The sequence below is a fragment of the Adiantum capillus-veneris genome, chromosome 18 (assembly GCF_014529385.1).
Source record: "Adiantum capillus-veneris isolate H3 chromosome 18, ASM1452938v2, whole genome shotgun sequence".
Classification (NCBI taxonomy): Eukaryota; Viridiplantae; Streptophyta; class Polypodiopsida; order Polypodiales; family Pteridaceae; genus Adiantum; species Adiantum capillus-veneris.
The window spans coordinates 118,276,862-118,295,492 of record NC_140948.1 but is presented as its reverse complement, the minus strand read 5'-3'; the positions used below and the strand labels follow the sequence as shown (position 1 = coordinate 118,295,492).

Genomic DNA, 18,631 nt, shown 5'->3' with positions numbered 1-18,631 from the left:
GTATCTACTAGTGGCTACAGATTATGCAACAAAGTGGGCAGAGGTACTGGCTACAACGGATTGCACTGGCACTACTGTAGCCAAGTTTCTCTACGAAAATATTTTGGGCACGTTTGGGTGTCCCTCGGAAATCACCAGTGATAGGGGTAGTCACTTTGTGAATGAAACGATTTCAACCTTGCTTGCCAACTACAACTTTTTCAGCGCAAATCTTGTTTATATTACCCGAGAGCAAACGGGCAGGCTGAGAGCACTAATAAGGTTCTGATAGCACTTCTACGGAAAGCATGTCATCCATCCTGCGACTTGGGCTCAAGTTATCCACGACACCCTTTCGGCATACCGAACTTCTTTCAAAGCCACAACCAATCACACCCCATTTCAATTAGCTTTCGGTTTGGAAGCGATAGCGCCCTTTGAATTCAACTCAGGATCTCTGCGAGTGGGTAGTCTGCGTGCCAATGGAGATTTGGGATCGGCATCTGTCTCTCGTCTTTACCTTGTGGATGAAAGCCGAAGTTTGGCTCCTCTGGCTCTAGAAGCAGAGTAGCTTCGTCGCACAGCATGGCATGATCGCCATCTCCGAAAGCCGCAAATAACGCAAGGAGCAGCGGTGCTACTTTATCAAGCAAATTATTTGAAAAAAGCTAAAAAGCTGGTTCTAGCCTGGCAAGTACCATTCAGGGTACAGGAAATTTTGCCACAAGGAGCAATCCAGTTAGTAACTTTGGACGGTGTTCCATTGCCTCTGGTAAATGGCTCCACAATCAAGTGCTATTACTCCTCTAAGTAAACAGTCTGAACTATTCCGCCATCTGCAGGTGCTATATCCCATCTCTCTCCTCCCCACTATCTTTCCGCCAGAACGGGTGTTCTGTTACTGTCTCAGTCTTTGCTATGTCTGTAGAAGTTTTCACCTTTCCTCCTAAGGTATCCTTTCTCCACTCAGTCTCGGTAATTGGATATTGTCTTGAACTTCTTACACTCCAATCACTCTTTCTTTAATTGTTTCTATCCTCAGTGTTATTTGATGTTAGTACTAAGGTCTTTCCAGTTAAGCTCCTAGTCTGGAGTCTCCAAGGGTCGTGGTTTCGTTCAGTTTGAACAAGTGGAATCTGCCCAGATGGCGATTGAGAAAATGAATGATATGTTAATCAATGCATGAGAGAGAGAGAGAGAGAGAGAGAGAGAGAGAGAGAGAGAGAGAGAGAGAGAGAGAGAGAGCTTTATTAACGTCTTCGAAAGGCCGAACTCGACCTATGAGACAATATCATATACATGTGTTGATGCTCTAGGCATCGGAAAATAAAAAAAAGGTACAAACTGAAATGAGCCTATACTATGCAAAAGGGTGTGGTAGGGTGGTGCATGTGGTGTACAATGTATAGTGTGGGTCCTCGTGTCGAGGTGTGCTCACGCATCATCAGGCTCAACTAGGGGCTGCAAGGTGATACCACCATGAGATGATAGGGAGGGTATCTAAAAACAAGCAACATATGTAGGGTAGAGAATGTGGTACATCGGTGGTGGCCTGTTCGGGTATCTCTGGAATGCTGGATCCCCTGGTGCTGGTACATGACTCTGCTCTAGATACTGATGGTGTAGAGCTAGTATCCTCGAGATCTCCCTCTGGTGACACCCATGTGTCCTGTATCCTGGGAGCCTCGGTCTCCGACGTGCCCTCTGAGACTCTGCTTGCAGAAGGGTAAGCCCTCTACTCTGTGTAGGTAGTGTGGGGGGGTCTGGCCCTGCTCGTCGGAAAAACTGTGTGATGGTAGTCTGTGTCCTGCTATCCTGACTCTTGCGTGGCTGTAACAACTGCTCTCGAACCTCTAAAGCCGCAAGCAGGAACTGGCCAAACCTCCTCTGCTCTCGGCCTATCATATGCTGCTGTAATGAGTCTCCAATGCCATATCTCTCTCTCAGCTGTGTATACGCTGGGCATCTCATGACAAAATGCTCCTCACTCTCCACCTCCGTCTGGCAGATCCGGCATGTACGCTCCTCTCGTGGTATGCCTCTGGCTCTGCCACTCTCAATCTCTAGCTGATGTGATGACACTCGTAGCTGGCCAATGCTGACCCGAAGTCGGTGTGGCATGTACTCCTGCATGTATAATGGAATCTCAATGAATCCCTGCTCTGAGAACCTCAGAAAATGCTCATAGTAATATAGCATTTTAGGAGGTAGGGTGTCTGTGGGCCTGCGCCATGTCCTCTGAAGATATGTATGCCATATCTCCTGTCTGATGACCCTATTCCGCTCAGAGCGTGAGAGGGAATAGGTCGGGGCCTGGGTGTCATACTGGAGTGGTGGTAGTCTATCGATATCAAAACCGTGTTGAGCTAGCCAATCTCTTGTCTGGGCATACCATGAGCTAGTGTCCCCTGCCTGTGCCATCTCTCTAGATGCAATGAAGGCTCTATGAGAGATCCTATGTGGATCCATATCTTTGAATTTGTGAAGAAGGCAAACAGTCTGAAAGAGTGCCTCTACCAACATCGGTGGTGCAGCCAGCTCAGCTCTAATAATGTCATGTGGAACTGATGGCTTGCTGCGAATCATCTTGGAGATCATAATAATTTGTGGCCTCTCTATCTGTGTCCATACTGAGTCTGCCAGTCCCGGTCCCCAAATGGCCGAGGCATACATCAGTGCAGGTGTGACCAGTGTGTCAAAGAGCCACCCCTTCGTCCGGGGCTCCTGGAAGTGGGCCTGGTGGCGCTGTCTCTCCATCAGAGCTAGTGACGCGTATCCTCTGGTAAGTCTATCTCTGGCTGCCTGTGTCCTGGAGAAGGTCCCTGATGTTGCGGTGAATGTAACCCCCAGATACACATATGAGCATGTCACCTCTATATCCCCTCTAGCTACTGTAAATCTACTCTGTCGGCGAATCTGAGCCGATGTATGAAATATGAGAACCTTGGTCTTGCCAAGGTTCACTGTGAGTCCTCTCTGTGAGCAGAAATCATGCAGGGCCTACAGATGTAGTTGTAGTCCCTCTGCCGTCTCTGACATCAAGACAATATCATCTGCATATAAGAGTATGTGTACAGTAGTCCCTGCAATATCCACACCCTCTCCACCCCTGTGCAAGATGAAGTCTACAATCTCGTCAATGTATAGACCAAAGAGTGTAGGTGATAGGGGGCAACCTTGTTTCACACCAATGGTGCTCACAAGGGTGTCAGATAATCCACCCGGGCATCTCACTCTGCCAGATACATGGTCATACAATGCATAGATCCCCCATGCCATCTCCTCTCCAATCCCAAGCGCAGCTAGACGTCTGAAAAGTCTCTCTCTAGGTACTGTGTCAAATGCTTTGCGGAAGTCCACGAAGCAGCAATATAATCTCCTCTTCCTCACCCGTGTCTGGTCGATTAGACAACGAAGGGTGAAGATATGATCAATAGTAGAGAAAGCTCGGCGGAAGCCGGCCTGTCCTAGTGTCCTGATGCCCTCTCCTTCTGCTAGAGAACTGAGCTCCTCCTCTAAAACCGCGCCATATAGTTTGGCCAGTATAGGACCAATCATGATAGTGGGATATGTGCTAGGATCCATGGCATCCCCAGATTTGTGGATAGGCACGATGGTGTGCTCTGTCCACGACTCTGGGAATCCCTCTGAAAGCGCGCGGTTGAAGAGGTGGGCAATGAGTGGTGCCAATGCATCACAGCCATATATAAGATGCTCTGCCTGTAGGCCTGCCTGATCTCTAGCCCTCCCATGCTGTAGGAGGGATATAGCTTTCTTCACCATGTGGGTGGTGAAGAAAGTAGATGATGTGGGTCGGGTAGCCGATGGCGCAGGTATGGGTGGCTGTCCTGGGATCTCGTATAAGCTCTCGGCATATCTGTGCCATGTCGGTGGGTCCTGAATAGGAGTGAATGGCCTGGGAGGTTTGATCCGACGACATGCCTCAGCACTATCCTTGCTCATGAGTAAATGATAGATGTCCCAATACTTGTGCTCCCCACTGCCGTCTTTTACGACGGGTAAGTGTCTGCATCTTGCGCTGAGCCTGGCGATGTGTAATCTCCCCTCTAATCTCCAGTATACGTAGGTGTCTGTGTAGATCTCGACATTCGTCGTCGTACCACCTGTTTTGTGGCATAGTGCCAGTGCGTGGAGGGTGTGTGTGTATGCGACGTGGGAAACTTTGAGTGGCTGACTCGTGTAAGATGGATGTAATGTGTGTGGTGAGTGTGTCCAGAGGTGCTGTGGGGTCTAAGTGTATAAGGTGCTCATGCAGGTGATGTATATAAACAGGAGTGAGCTCATGAGTGAAAGAAATGGTAGTGTAAGTGTGAGGGGGGGAGGCGGGGGGGTCAGCAAGCTGTGTAGCAAAAAGGGAGAATGTAAGATAAGTATGATCCGTCCCTATCGGTGTGCGTGCAACGCTGAAGGAGTGTATAAGCTCTACTGTCTGGGTAGAGCCCAACAAATAGTCTACTGTGCTCTCTCCGCCACTGTGTGGGAAGCAAGTGAATCCCCCAGAATCTGGCCACCTCGCCATCCCGTTATAAATAACGAGATGGTGCCTGCTGCCAAGCTCAAGAAGGTGTCTGCCATATCCAGTGTTGTCCTGTCCCCCATCTGCAGACACTCTACTCACCTCCATGTCCTCTGCATCAAGTGCCCTCATGATCTCCGGCTGCTCCATGTCATAGATCTCACACTGTCGGCTCTGTGTCCTCCCATTGAAGTCCCCCATGAGGAGGACTTCCTCGAGTGATGTGTAGTGAGAAATGTCCTCCGACAGTCGAGAGTAGGGGTCCTGGATAGCATATCGTGATCCATGTGGTGAAAAGTAGCATATGGCAATGTATAGCCCTCTCTCGTGGGTGAGCTCTAGCCGTACCCACATATAGCATGCCTCCTCGTCTCTACTCATCACCTGTATCCGGTTGTGTAAGCTCTGTCTGAATAGTATGGCCAACCCTCCTGACCCCCGAGCTGTACTCTGTCTGGTGATGGTCCTGTAAGTCGACTCCCATTGGAATTCTGTGACTACAAGTAGTCCTCTCTCTGGGCTCTCATGTGTCTCCGTAAAACATAAAAAGTCATGCTCACTGATGATCTCCTCTAGGCGCTCCAGATGTGTCCATATAGAACCATTGCAGTTCCAGACTGCCCCTCTGAGTGGTGTCTCCTGTGCTAGTGTATGTGTCTCATAGGTCCCGAATCCCTATGAGATTGGGCGGCCGTCGATGAAGATTCTACCATCTCGAAAGAAGGCCTTTTTACCTTCTTTCCGTGCCTGAAGGACCCTGGGCATGCATGATTTCCTGTGCTCGATCTGCATCCTAGTGAGGTCCTCGTCCATAAAGATGTGGCCGCCCTGGAGGCCTCGTAAGAGCACCCTTTTGCGAAAAAAGGTGGTGCGGTCCTCATCTCCTCGTAATTGCATGATCAACGGGCGAGCTCGAGTGGTGTGACGGCCAGCTCGCCATGCCTTTGTAAAATGCATAGTCTCTTTGTAGCCTAGTTGGCTACAAAGCTCTCGTGCATCCTCCTCTGCTGAAGGTCCCTCTTTAAGGCCAGTGATCCTAACATTGTGTTTCCTCATATGGCGCAATCGCTCCTCCTGGAGAGTAAGCTGAACCCTCAAGTGCTCTCCCATGTGAACCTCCTCGCATACCTCCTTCTTGATATTCTTTTTAACTACTTCCACCCATCCCGATTGTTTGGCCTCCATTTCTGTCTGGATCTCTTCTTTGATGTCTGCTTTCCATTTATTTTTTATCTCTACTTCTATGTGTTCGAAGCTCGAGATTTCCCCCTCTTCCCTGGAGATCCGGAGGTGGTTGATGCTTTCTTGTATACGGTGTATCTCCGTGTTGGAGGTGTCACGAAGTTCTTCGAATGCTTTCTTCGAGGCCTCCTTTTCTTCTGTGAGGCCTCTGATGTTATCCTCCATCTGCTTCATCTTTTCCGTCATCCTCCTTACTTCGGCGTTCAGTGCCTTGTCGGCATCTTTCTTTGCCTGTGTGATAGCTCTGGCTATCATGTCCTCCACTTCTTTCCTGTCAAGAGGTGCCATGGTCCAGCTAGAGGAGGCGAGGCTGAGCACACGGAAAGCCTAGTGTTTACAGCCCATCCCCTTGAATGTTGAGCTACTAATGGATATGAGGGTGGCCTGGGCTGCCCGTCTCTGGGCTGCTGTGATGGTGGAGCTGCAGCACAATGCAGCACAAGGCGAGAGGTGTGCAGGGGCGAGAGGTGGGCTGAAGGCGAGGGGTGGGCTGGAGGCGAGTGGTGCGCTGCTGAGGAGGCGAGTGGTACGAATGGTGCAGGCTGGGCGATGGCTGGCGGGAGGTGCTGTGCGGGCAGGCAAGGTGGCGGGCAGGAGAGAGAGAGAGAGAGAGAGAGAGAGAGAGAGAGAGAGAGAGAGAGAGAGAGAGAGAGAGAGAGATGAAATGTTATATTAACGTCTTCAAAAGGCCAAAGTGACCTATGAGACCAGAAAGTTACAATGCGGTGTATCTGATACAAAGTCAGATTAACAAAATAAATTAAACTAGGATAACAAAATATAAATACTGCGGGATCCTAAACTAAGCAGTACAATGTGAAGACAATATGGGAGGGGAGTAGAGATCCATCTTCATCTGCACTCTGGACGACGAAAGAGTATGGCTTAAATCCTTTGCCATAGCCTCCTTCGAAATTGTGTAGCTCCTCTCCTCCCTCGGGGTCGTCTAGATCTCCCTAGCTCCAATGCTCGGTCGATGAGAATGCCAGTAGTGCGGGTAGACCTCTCCACCGTCGTTGGTTGCTCCTTTGTCTGTTCTTCTGGGTGTACAGTATCTAGTGTAAAGAAATCTGTGATCTGTCTCTGGGGATGTCCCTCTTCACCTCTCCTCAGTAAGGTTTCTCTATGCTTGTGTAACTCAAGTAGATAAAGCCCAAGACATCTTTGATCCTCATAACTCATGACCCTAGATAGAGGCCCAAAAGCTTCTCTGAATAGATAGTGAAAACGACCTCGTATCTCATAGTACATTGTGCAATGACATATGTAATGTACTTCTATCTCTGGCTCTAGATGGCATAAGCGGCATATTCTGTTATCTGCTGGTGTCCCTCTGAATCTGCCAGTCTCAATCTCGAGCTGATGTGAGGACGTGCGTATCTGGCCAATGGCACAACGCAAACCATGCGAAAGATGAGTGTCCATATAGCTAGGTCGAATGACAAACCCATCCCCCGTGAGGTGGAGAAGATGCTCTCTATAGAAAGCCATCTTTGTGCCCAACTCTTGTAACTGCTCTATCCATGTCCTCCTCGTGTCCAGCTGGATCAAATCTTGACGGATGAGTCTATTAATCTCTACACGTGTCAGAGACCTCAAGGGTGCCTGAAGAGAGTATTGAAAAGGAGGCAACCTGTCCATGGTGTAACCATGTGTCTGAAACCATGATGTCATCTGAGCATACCAGCATGATGTATCCCCGTTAAGAGCTAATTGTCTGGAGGACTCTAGAGCCACCCTAGCATATCTGTCTCTGGTAGTATCCCACAGACTGTGTACAAAGGAGACTGATCTTGTGAGCGCCTCAATCTCCATAGGGGAGGCAGCTAATTCCGCTCGAATGATATCATGCGGTAGAGAAACCTTGGCTCTAATCAACCGAGAGATCATAGATACCAGGGGCTTCTCCATACGCCTCCACCCATCCTGGCCTATAGAAGGTCCCCAAACCTGCACCCCATACAACATAGTAGAGGCAACCAAAGTATCAAAGAGCCATAACTTTGTCCTAGGTTCCTGGAACTGAACCTGTGAACACATCCTCTCCATTCCTTCCAGAGCCGCACCGGCTCTAGTTAGTCTAGTCTCTGCTGCTCTTCTCAAAGAAAATCTCGGCCCAGTGAAGACTACCCCCAGGTAAGTGTATGCATCTGTATACTCCACAATCTCCTGACCATATTTGAAAGTAGGTACTGATCTCCTGACCCATTGCGGTGTGGTGTTAAACACCATAACCTTTGTTTTACCTAGGTTTACACCTAGTCCACTATCCTCTGCAAAACTACGTAGTGCGTCCAAATGTCGTTGCATACCTTCTAGTGAGTCAGATATCAGTACAATATCATCAGCATAAAGCAACAATGGGATCCACGTCCCTGCCAGCTGGGCACCCCTGTCACCCTTTCTGTCAATGTAATCAGACACCTCATCAACATACATACCAAATAGAGTAGGAGACAATGGGCAACCCTGTTTCACTCCAATAGTAGAGTGAACTAAATCAGATACCCCTTTTGGAGTGCGTACATGTCCCACCACTGATCTGTACAAAGCCATTATCCCCCAAATTACCTCTATGGGCACCCCCATCTCTTGCAGTCTGCGCATCAATCGAGCCCTTGGTACCATGTCAAATGCTTTGCGAAAATCCACAAAGCTACAATAGATCGGTCTTCCATGTGCTCTGCCCTCCTCAATGATGGCCCTGAGTGTCAGAATATGATCAAGAGTGGAGAAACCCCTCTTGAAGCCGGCCTGACCTTTTGCTCGTACACCCTCGCCCTCTGCCCAGCTACTCAAGTGTTGCTCCAGAATAGATGCATACAATCGTGCCAATGTGTGTCCAACCATAATAGTGCGGTAATTCCCAGGCTCCGTAGGGTCACCAACCTTGAAGATGGGCACAATATTAGACAACCTCCAGGTCTCAGGTAATCCCTCACACATGGCATGATTGAACAACACTGCAAGAACCTCCATCAGCATATCCTTGGCATGTATAAAGTGCTCCGCTACTAGACCGTCATGATCATATGCCTTCCCGGTCCTCATCCTGTCGATGGCCCTTCGTACCATCTCAGGTGTAAAGAAAGTGCTCGTAGCTGGGCAAGGCTTGGTAGGGTCTGGAAGGGGTTCTTGTCCCGGAACCGTATATAATGATATCGCATATTGGCCCCACACATCAGGTGAAGTAATCACTGGGGGAGGAGCGTGTTGATGGAAGAGTCGCCATGCCTCTCCTGAGTCCCTACTCAAGAACATCTGATATAAGTCTCGCTCCATCTGAGCTAGGTAAGCTCGCTTCTTCCGTCGCACAAGGCGTCCGAAGCAATCCGAGACTGTCTGTAAGTGATGACTCCTAACAGAAGATCCCTCTGAAGCTGGGCTCTCATCTCTCTGCATTCCTCATCATACCAACTATTCTGGGGCATGCTCCCAGAATGTCGTCTCTTACTTGGCTGAGTGTGTGGGTATGCCACTGATGCAGCCCCATGCAGTGTCTCAGTCAGTATATTGGTGCACTCCTCCACTGAGAGGCCTGTACCATTTGTGCCAGCTGTGCCTTCCAATAGACAGTCCCAGATCTCCTCTGTATAAACGAAATCAGTCTCTGGTGTAAATGTATAGCGGGTGTGTGGCCTGCCTCCTGGTGTCTGGGTTGTACTATACTGAAATTTAACGGACAGTGTCAATAGAGCATGATCTACTGCTATGCCCACTGGCCTGGCTCCCACTGTGAAATCCTGAATGCAGGGGACAAAGCTTGGTTGTGTCATAACAGAATCCACTGTACTGGCCCCATGTCTGTGTGGAAAGCATGTGAAATCGGCTGCTTTGGGAAATCGCTGTAAGCCATTAAGTATGGCTAATCCATGTGTAGTCGTCATTTCCATGAGGTATCTTCCATACTCCGTCTGCTCTCTATCATCTGAGCATCTGTCCAGTCCCAACTCACCCACATCCATCTCTCTCAGCATCTCATCTGAAGTGTCGTAGAAGACTGTCTGCGAGTTGCCCGTTCGGGCATTAAAGTCCCCTAGGAGAATGATATCACCATCCCTAGAAAACTCCCATATGTCATCATCTAGAATAGAGAAAGGTGACTACCCTCTGGATGCAGCGTACATGGATGTACTGGGAGGAAAGTAACATATGGCAATATATAGGAATCGACCTGTGTCAGCTCTCAGTCTCACCCACATATATCTAGCATGATCATCTCTTCGTACAATATGTAGTAATGGCTGTAGTTCCTCTCTAAATAGCACTGCTACTCCTTCTGAACCTCTGCTCCCATGTTGAGATCTCGCATTTGTCCTGTGAACTGTCTCCCTTTTGTAACCCATCACATGTGGCATTACCTGTCCAGGGGCTTGATGAGTCTTTGAGAAGAATACAATATCCTTGTCTTTGAAACTGTCCTCAAATGCATCCACGTCCAGCCTCATAGACCCATTACAATTCCAGGTAGCCATCTTCAGTGTGGTCCCATAGGTCTCGTACCGTCATGTAGTGCGTCGCTCTAAAATCACCACCCGTCCATCTCTGTAAAAGGCTATCTTTCCCTTCTCTCTTGCCGCTGTAATCTCTAGCATTATCTCTCTCATGTATGCGAGCTGTGAGAGAGTCAGGTCATCCCCGAGGAAAATACCTGTCTTTTTAAGAGTAGGCCTCTTCCTCAAGAATTCCTTCTTCTCTTCCAACGAGTGGAAGCGTAGTATGAGAGCTCTCCCCTTTGAAGATTCTCCTGCGCCATCACTTTTCTTACCTACCCTCCATGCTTTTGTGTGCAAAGGTTTCTCCATCTGCATCATGGATGTAAGGCTTGTGACCTCTTTCTCCACATTATTTATGTCCTTGAGCCCGGTCACTCTCACATGCAGTGCTCGCATCTGCCTTCTTGGTTCCTCTTCGAGGGTCATGTTGATAAGCGTCGGTGTACAAGGAGTTTCTTGACCTTTCCCTTTCTTGGCGACCTCAATCCATTTTTCGGCCTCGTCCGCCTTTTCCTGTGTCCTTGTTATCATCTCCGCCCATGAAGATGTCTTTGCCACACTCAGTTTCTCTTCCTCTGTGATCATCCTTACCTGTTCCTTGATTTCCTTGATTTCATCTATTACCGAGGGCTGAAATTCGCCTTCCTCCAGCCCACTGCTTACTCTATCAGCAAGCTCCTGTTTAAGGGCTGAGACTTCATTTTTGAGTGTCCGTATCTCGGCGTTTGGGTTATCTTGTTTGAGGGCTAAGACTTCTTCTTTGAGTGTCTGTATTTCTGCGTTAAGGCTCTCTTTATCCTTCTTCCACTGTGCGCCTTCTGCAGCCCTGGAGCTACGATTAAGCTGCCAGTCAGAAGGCGGTTGGAAGCCTGATCGTCTACGTATGAAGCTTCTGTTAGATCGCCCAATGCCGCACGTAGCCGTGGAGAATAATGCGCGCCTACTGAGAAGAGAGAGAGAGAGAGAGAGAGAGAGAGAGAGAGAGAGAGAGAGAGAGAGAGAGAGAGAGAGAGAGAGAGAGAGAGAGAGAGAGAGAGAGAGAGAGAGAGAGAGAGCAATAGGGGGGGGAACCGTGAACGAGGGGTAGGGGGAGAGAGAGAGAGAGAGAGGCAATAGGGGGGGGAACCGTGAACGAGGGGTAGGGGGAGAGAGAGAGAGAGAGAGAAATGAAATGTTATATTAACGTCTTCAAAAGGCCATAATGACCTATGAGACCCAAAAGTTACAAAGTGGAGAGAGAGTGAGAGAGAAGCAGGCGGGGGGGGGGGGGGGGGGGGGGGGGGGGCGGGGAGCGATAGAGTGAGAGAGAGAGAGAGGGGGGGTGCGGTGGGGGGGATAACGCGTGGGGTAGAGAGAGAGAGAGAGAGAGAGAGAGAGAGAGAGAGAGAGAGAGAGAGAGAGAGAGAGAGAGAGAGAGAGAGAGAGAGAGAGAGAGAGAGAGAGAGAGAGAGAGAGAGAGTTAAACGGCGGTGGAGGTGGGGGGGGGGGGGGGTTTGTGCGCGATAGAAAGAAAGAAAGAAAGAAGGAAAAAAGGAAAAAAGGGGGGGGGGGGGGCAGCGCGATAGAGAGAGGGGCCTATCGCGATAGAGAGAGAGGGAGCGCAATAGGGAGCGGGGGGCGAAAGTGACCTATGAGACCAGAAAGTGACCAACGTCTTCAAAAGGCCAAAGTGACCTATGAGACCAGAAAGTTACAATGTGGTGGATCTGATACAAAGTCAGAGTCAGAGTAACAAGATGACAAAAATGAAATGACAAATGTCACAATAAAATACTATGGAATCCTAAACTACTAGGTGTGAACTAAGTAGCTAGCTGGGATAGCTAGATCACTAGAGATCCAGCATGGGTCGCTGGCGGATCTCATCAATCTCCTCCATGGTCAGTAGTCTGACCGGGCGCGTCATGCATGTCAAGCCAAAGTAATCCGAATCCTCTGATGCAGCCTCCACCGATGCTGTGTAGTCCTCCGCAGTTGTGGGCGTCTGGATCTCCCCAGCTCAGTCGCTCGGTCGATCAGTGTGCCTCTAGTGTGAGACGAGGAGCTGTGCTGTGGTAGTAACTCCTCCGAGCGTCCAGTGGCAGCTTTAAAGAAATGTGTGATATCTGTCTCTGAGACTGGCTAGCCTGTCCTCTCATCAGGCTCTCTTTGTGTCTGCGTAGCTCGAGCAAAAACAAACCCAAGCATCTCTGATCCTCGTACTGCATGACTCTGGAGAATGGTCCAAAGCCCTCTTTGAACAAGCAATGGAAGTGGCCTCGTATCTCGTAGTAGACGGGGCAGTGGCATGTGTGTAGTGCAACTCAGTCTCAGGCTCGATGTCACACAGGGGGCATGTCCTGGTCTCTGCTGGTATTCCGCTGTATCTCCCAGTCTCGATCCGTAGCTCGTGTGAAGATGTGTGTATCTGGCCGATAGCACATCATATCCCATGAGACAAGTGGGTGTCCATGTATCTGGGCCTCGTCACAAAACCATCAACCGTAAGCTGGAGGAGATGCTCTACATTGATTGGGCTGCTTGGGACACTGGCCCTGCTGCCTCTATGCGGTTGTTTCATGAGACACGTATGCTGGATGCAGATTTTGTGGCAGAACATTATGACATTGGTCGCGGGGTGACAGACAGACTGCTTGAGATTGACTCCGCCGTTCCTTCACTGTGGGATACAGTCATGCGAGGCACGGTTCAGATGCCTCCACATTGTGGCTGGGAAGGCCTCTTTGCTCAGAGCACTCTCTTATTAGTTCGTTTAGACACCATGCTGTTCACAGTTGCTACCGACTACTCTCAGGGGATTGATGCTAGATTGACATATGATGCCACGTCTCCCCACCCTGTCTTCTCTGGCGCTCGATGGGAGGCCATACGAGTAGTCGGCTCCCGCGGGAAGCGTCGTTGTGTTGACCCCCGTTTCGCTTCCGCTGATGCTGCACTTTGGAGGCTCTGGGTGTGGGAGGGTCATGCCCTATCTCAGGTTTATTGGGACCCAGGAGAATGGCATTGGCCTCACTCTGACCCCACCGGTGCACCTGTATCATTCTTTGAGTACACTGTCAGGATTGGAAGGTTAGCATTGATGAGACAGCAACCAGAGCAGCCCACTCGTATGCGTTTCTGGTTATATTCAGGTCTCTCCTATGCCTATGTACAACAGTTTTGGTCAGCCATCTGGGATTTACATGCGGCTCGTCGTATTTCTTTTTTCATGTGGATGATTGCACATACAGGACTTCCAGTTGGGACTTGGCTAGCTACTATGGGTCATGATCCGCTATGTACTCGCTGTCCTTTGCGACTACTTGAGTCACCTGCACACTGTCTTTGGTCATGCTCAACTTCTCATGTAGTGTGGCTTGCAGTTTGCTTTTTACTTAGCAGAGCGGGGGTTGAGCATGGATTTCTCACTTGGGGATGTGTCTCATGGTTGATGCCAATGCCCGGACCGCATCTTTTCTACGAGGGCTCAGACACAGATCCAGCCCTCATGCTTACCTCGACTGGTTACTGGCGAGGAACTTTGGCTATGCTACCACAGATTGCTTGACAGGGGGATCCTCAGACACGTGATGAAGTTTTCTCAGTCATCACTAGCATTACACTATGGAATGTTTGGAGAGCTCGTTGTCTTCACATTCTCAGTGCAGCTGCACAGCTACTCCAGGATACCCTCACTGCCATTTGGCTGGACATCATTCACACTGATTTGGCAGTGGGATTCTTCCTCAGGTACATCTCGAGCAGCCGAGGCTCGTCGATTTGCCTTCCTTCGGCGTTGGGCCCGATTCCCACTCTTCTTCACACTTACAGGTGGCCAGATTACATGGCATTATGCCCCTCCTCGGTGTTTTCTCCTCCACTCACCACACCGACCACCATGAGATTGTTCTAGTCGAGTTGTCACTATAGTGGCTCTCATTCTTACATTCAGCTTGTACACCCTACGTGAGAGGCTATTTTGGCATCCGCTGGGGATTATATTGTACTCAGTAATATACAGCCCTGAGTTTTTCCCAAAAAAAGAGAGAGAGAGAGAGAGAGAGAGAGAGAGAGAGAGAGAGAGAGAGAGAGAGAGAGAGAGAGAGAGAGAGAGAGAGAGAGCTTTATTAACGTCTTCGAAAGGCCGAACTCGACCTATGAGACAATATCATATACATGTGTTGATGCTCTAGGCATCGGAAAATAAAAAAAGGGTACAAACTGAAATGAGCCTATACTATGCAAAAGGGTGTGGTAGGGTGGTGCATGTGGTGTACAATGTATAGTGTGGGTCCTCGTGTCGAGGTGTGCTCACGCATCATCAGGCTCAACTAGGGGCTGCAAGGTGATACCACCATGAGATGATAGGGAGGGTATCTAAAAACAAGCAACATATGTAGGGTAGAGAATGTGGTACATCGGTGGTGGCTTGCTTAGGTATCTCTGGAATGCTAGATCTCCTGGTGCTGGTACATGACTTTGCTCTAGATACTGATGGGGTAAGGTTAGTATCCTCGAGATCTCCCTCTGGTGACACCCATGTGTCCTGTATCCTGGGAGCCTCGGTCTCCGACGTGCCCTCTGAGACTCTGCCTGCAGAAGGGTAAGCCCTCTACTCTGTGTAGGTAGTGTGGGGGGGTCTGGCCCTGCTCGTCGGAAAAACTGTGTGATGGTAGTCTGTGTCCTGCTATCCTGACTCTGGCGTGGCTGTAACAACTGCTCTCGAACCTCTAAAGCCGCAACCAGGAACTGGCCAAACCTCCTTTGCTCTCGGCCTATCATATGCTGCTGTAATGAGTCTCCAATGCCCAGACAGCAGAGCTTATACACTCCTTCAGCGTTGCACGCACACCGATAGGGGCGGATCATACTTATCTCACATTCTCCCTTTTTGCTACACAGCTTGCTGACCCCCCGCCTCCCCCCCTCCCAGCTTGAGAGAAAGAAAGATTTTTAACGTCTATGTCAGGCCGAAATCGGCCTATGAGACAAATCAAATGTACATGGTGTGTATGTCATCTGTCTATCGGAAAGACAAATGAAACAAAACTGATACAAAACTGAACTGAATGTAGGTAGTGGAGTATCTGAGGAGGGATGGAGCTCTATCTCTAGGGGTATATGCATGTCAATATGCTCAAGGTAGTACAATCATGAGAATGTATCAAGCTATCTAGCTCCATCCTGTACTAATGGGGGGATGTAAGATGTGGTACATGGGCGGGTCTGGTGCCAAGGCTACCCGGATGAAAGCTGTCGGGTCGGCCCTCATCTGAGCCACTCGCTCCTCAGTGGCACGGCGCTCCCGGGCTCGGATCTCCTCGATCTGTCGGTGGTGGGAGCTCGCGCCCCTGTAGCCTGTGACTCGTGGTCGTCGTCTAGCTCGGCTCACCTCCGCCTGTGGGAGTGTCACTCCCCTCTGAGTGTCTGGTGAGGGAGGGGCGTCAATCCTCTGAAAGAAGTCTGTGAGCTGCGACTGTCTCCCCTCTGTCTGTGTAGCTGTGTGTGGCTGTAGTAGTGTGTCCCGATGGCTCTGTATCTCTAGTAAGAAACGTCCGAGCTGTCTCTGATCTCGAGAGTCCATGATCTCTCGGAGAGTGGGCTGTCCTCTGAATAAGGCCTCATTCCTGCCTCTGATCTCAGTGTATGCTCTGCATCTACATACAAAGTGCTCCTCACTCTCCACCTCCTCTGTGCAGGCTCTGCAGACTCGCTCCTCCCTGGGAACACCAGTATGTCTCCCGATCTCAATCTCTAACCTGTGTGAAGCCACTCTCAGCTGACCAATCGCCACCCGTGAGCTATGTGGCATATATGTGTCCATGTAGCGTGGTCTCTGTATGAACCCCCCAGACAATATAGTGAGAAACTGGTCTCTGTAATCTGACATGCTCGTCCCCAAGCCAGGTGACTCCCAGACTCTCCTAGTGTATAGCTGCCACAGATCCTGTCTCAATACCAAGTTCCTCTCACTGCGAGAGAGGTGAACATATGGTGAGTGGGGGTCCTACTGGAATGGTGGTAGGCTCTCCATGTCAAGACCGTGTCCCTCAAACCATGCTCTGACCTGTGAGTACCATGCTCTCTCATGCCCACTCTCTGATAGCTGTATAGCTGCCTCAAATGCTCTACGAGTAAGTTTGTCACGAGGTAGCTCTCTCATCCTCTGGATGAAGCAGACTGTCTGGAATAGTGCCTCTACAACCATAGGTGGTGTGGCGAGCTCGGCTCTAATAATGTCATGTGGCACTGTCTTCTTGCTGCGGAGCAAGCGTGAGATCATACATACCTGTGGCCTCTCAAGCTGTGTCCACTGGTCAGCTGTCAATCCTGGTGCCCATACTGCCGCCGAGTACATCAAGGCCGGGGTGACTAAGGTGTCGAAAAGCCACCCCTTCGTGCGGGGTTCCTGAAAGTGTGCCTGGTGGCATCTCCGCTCTAGCATGGCCAGAGCTGCATATCCTCGGGTGAGCCTGTCAGCAGCAGCCTGCCTCATAGTGAAGGGTCCTGGTAGGCTGGTGAATGTGATGCCAAGGTAGACATAGGAGGTGACTACATCAACCTGTCCTCCTGCTGCTGTGAAGGTGGCAGCGCTCCTCACTGCACTGGGTGTGTGAAAGATCATAACCTTGGTTTTGCCAAGGTTCACAGTCAACCCCCTGTGTGTGCTGAATTCGTCCAAGGCCTCAAGATGGCGTTGCAAGCCCTCGGGTGACTCTGAAATCAACACAATATTATCAGCATATAACATGATGTGGACCGGAGTACCTGCCAAGTCGCTCCCCTCTCCTCCTGCTCGCAGTATGTAGTCGGAGATCTCGTCGATGTAGAGCCCAAAGAGTGTCGGGGAGAGTGGGCATCCTTGCTTAACACCAATGGTGCTAGCAATGGTCTCTGAAAAACCGCCTGGGCAACGAACTCGACCCGTCACCCTCTCGTAGAGAGCATATATGGCCCAAATCATCTCTGTTGGTACCCCAATGCTATGAAGGCGCTGGAAGAGTCTCTCGCGTGGGACTGTGTCAAAGGCCTTGCGGAAATCCACAAAGCAGCAGTAAAGCCTCTTCTTCCGCGCCTTTGCCCCATCAATGAGGCAACGCAGAACGAAGATGTGATCAGTGGTGGAGAAAGCTCGTCTGAAACCTGCCTGGCGTGGAGCTCGTAAACCCTCGATCTCTGCGTAGCAGCTGAGCTGTGCCTCAAGTACTGCTCCATATAGCTTGGCCATCGTGTGGCCAATCATGATAGTCCTGTAGTTCCCTGGGTCCAGGGTGTCGCCAGATTTGTGGATAGGCACTATGGTGTGCTGTGTCCACTCCTCTGGGAAGCCCTCCCCTATAGCCCGGTTGAAGACATGTGCAATCAACGATGTAGCCTGCTACAGTGTCACTTCACAGGACAGGCAGTTGGACAGTTAGCTATAGTTGGTCTGGTTCACGCTGGACGGACCCTTTGGCTGGGAGTGACACGTGGCAGGGTACCTACGGTGGTCTAGTGGACGTCGTGGCCAGGTCACCACCACCACTCAGTTTGGAGATAGACTTAGCTGGCTGGACATTTATGGGCCGTTGGTGGCTCCTATGGTTGTACATATCAGTAGTCGTTTTGGGATAGTTCCAGCCTATCTTGCACGTAGTGGTCTAGAGAGTCTTACACAGAGCACTGCTTCACCATCCCTGCACATCTGAGCCTCGACACCCCATTTGTACCTGTGAGTCCTGGGCTGGAGCGGAGTGTGCTGCCACGCCAGAGTCTGTACATGGTTCTTGGAGCTAGTCGAGTCCACATGTTCTGGTCCACTGTTGTGTCTCTGTTGTTATCCATTGTTTCTGTGTTGTTATCCGTTGTTTCTGTGTTTCATTCTGTTTGAGAGAGTTTTCATTTGTTTGAGTGGGATTGTCACGCTCATTGCACTGAGGGGTACCCACACTGTAGAGAGCACGACGCATTATCCGCGCTACAGGTGCTCTCATTTTTGGCGATCACGGTGGGACCTCAACTGAAGTCTCACTCTGTTGAGTAGCTGGGTTCTTCGCTTCGCCTGTGCAGTCTAAGTCTCTCGCCTTGCTGGTCTGGTCCCCTCTCGCCCTGGTCCAGCTTGCCCTCGTCTCTGGTCTAGACCCCCTCGACCCTGGTCTAGCTGGTCCAGTCACTTCTCTGGTCTAGACCCCCTCGACCCTGGTCTAGCTGGTCTAGTCACTTGTCTGGTCTAGACCCTGGTCTAGTCCTCCTCGTCCCTGGTCTAGCTGGTCTAGACACTCGTCTGGTCTAGTATGATCTAGTAGAGTCTAGACCAGTCTTCAGCCAGTTCAAGGTTTCTTGCCCAAAGCTTGGTTGGTTTGGAGGTCACTGTATGACACATACAAGGAAGTCAGTTGAGCGTCAAAGCCCACTACTG

The 18,631-nt window shown here is 50.2% G+C and overlaps 2 protein-coding genes across 5 annotated transcripts in view; one reads left to right on the top strand and one right to left on the bottom strand.

Moving 5' to 3' along the window:
- LOC147436281 (Zinc finger, C3HC4 type (RING finger) family protein) overlaps nucleotides 1–18,631 on the top strand; it is a 219,056-nt gene that overhangs the window by 83,732 nt on the left and 116,693 nt on the right. The window lies entirely within an intron of this gene.
- Nucleotides 6,086–10,233, bottom strand: LOC147436282 (uncharacterized). Its single transcript, XM_086488829.1, has 3 exons — nucleotides 9,894–10,233; nucleotides 9,605–9,842; nucleotides 6,086–6,179 (listed from the first exon to the last, which is right to left on the bottom strand). Exons 1-3 carry the CDS (start codon nucleotides 10,231–10,233, stop codon nucleotides 6,086–6,088), a joined length of 672 nt encoding a protein of 223 aa, XP_086344955.1.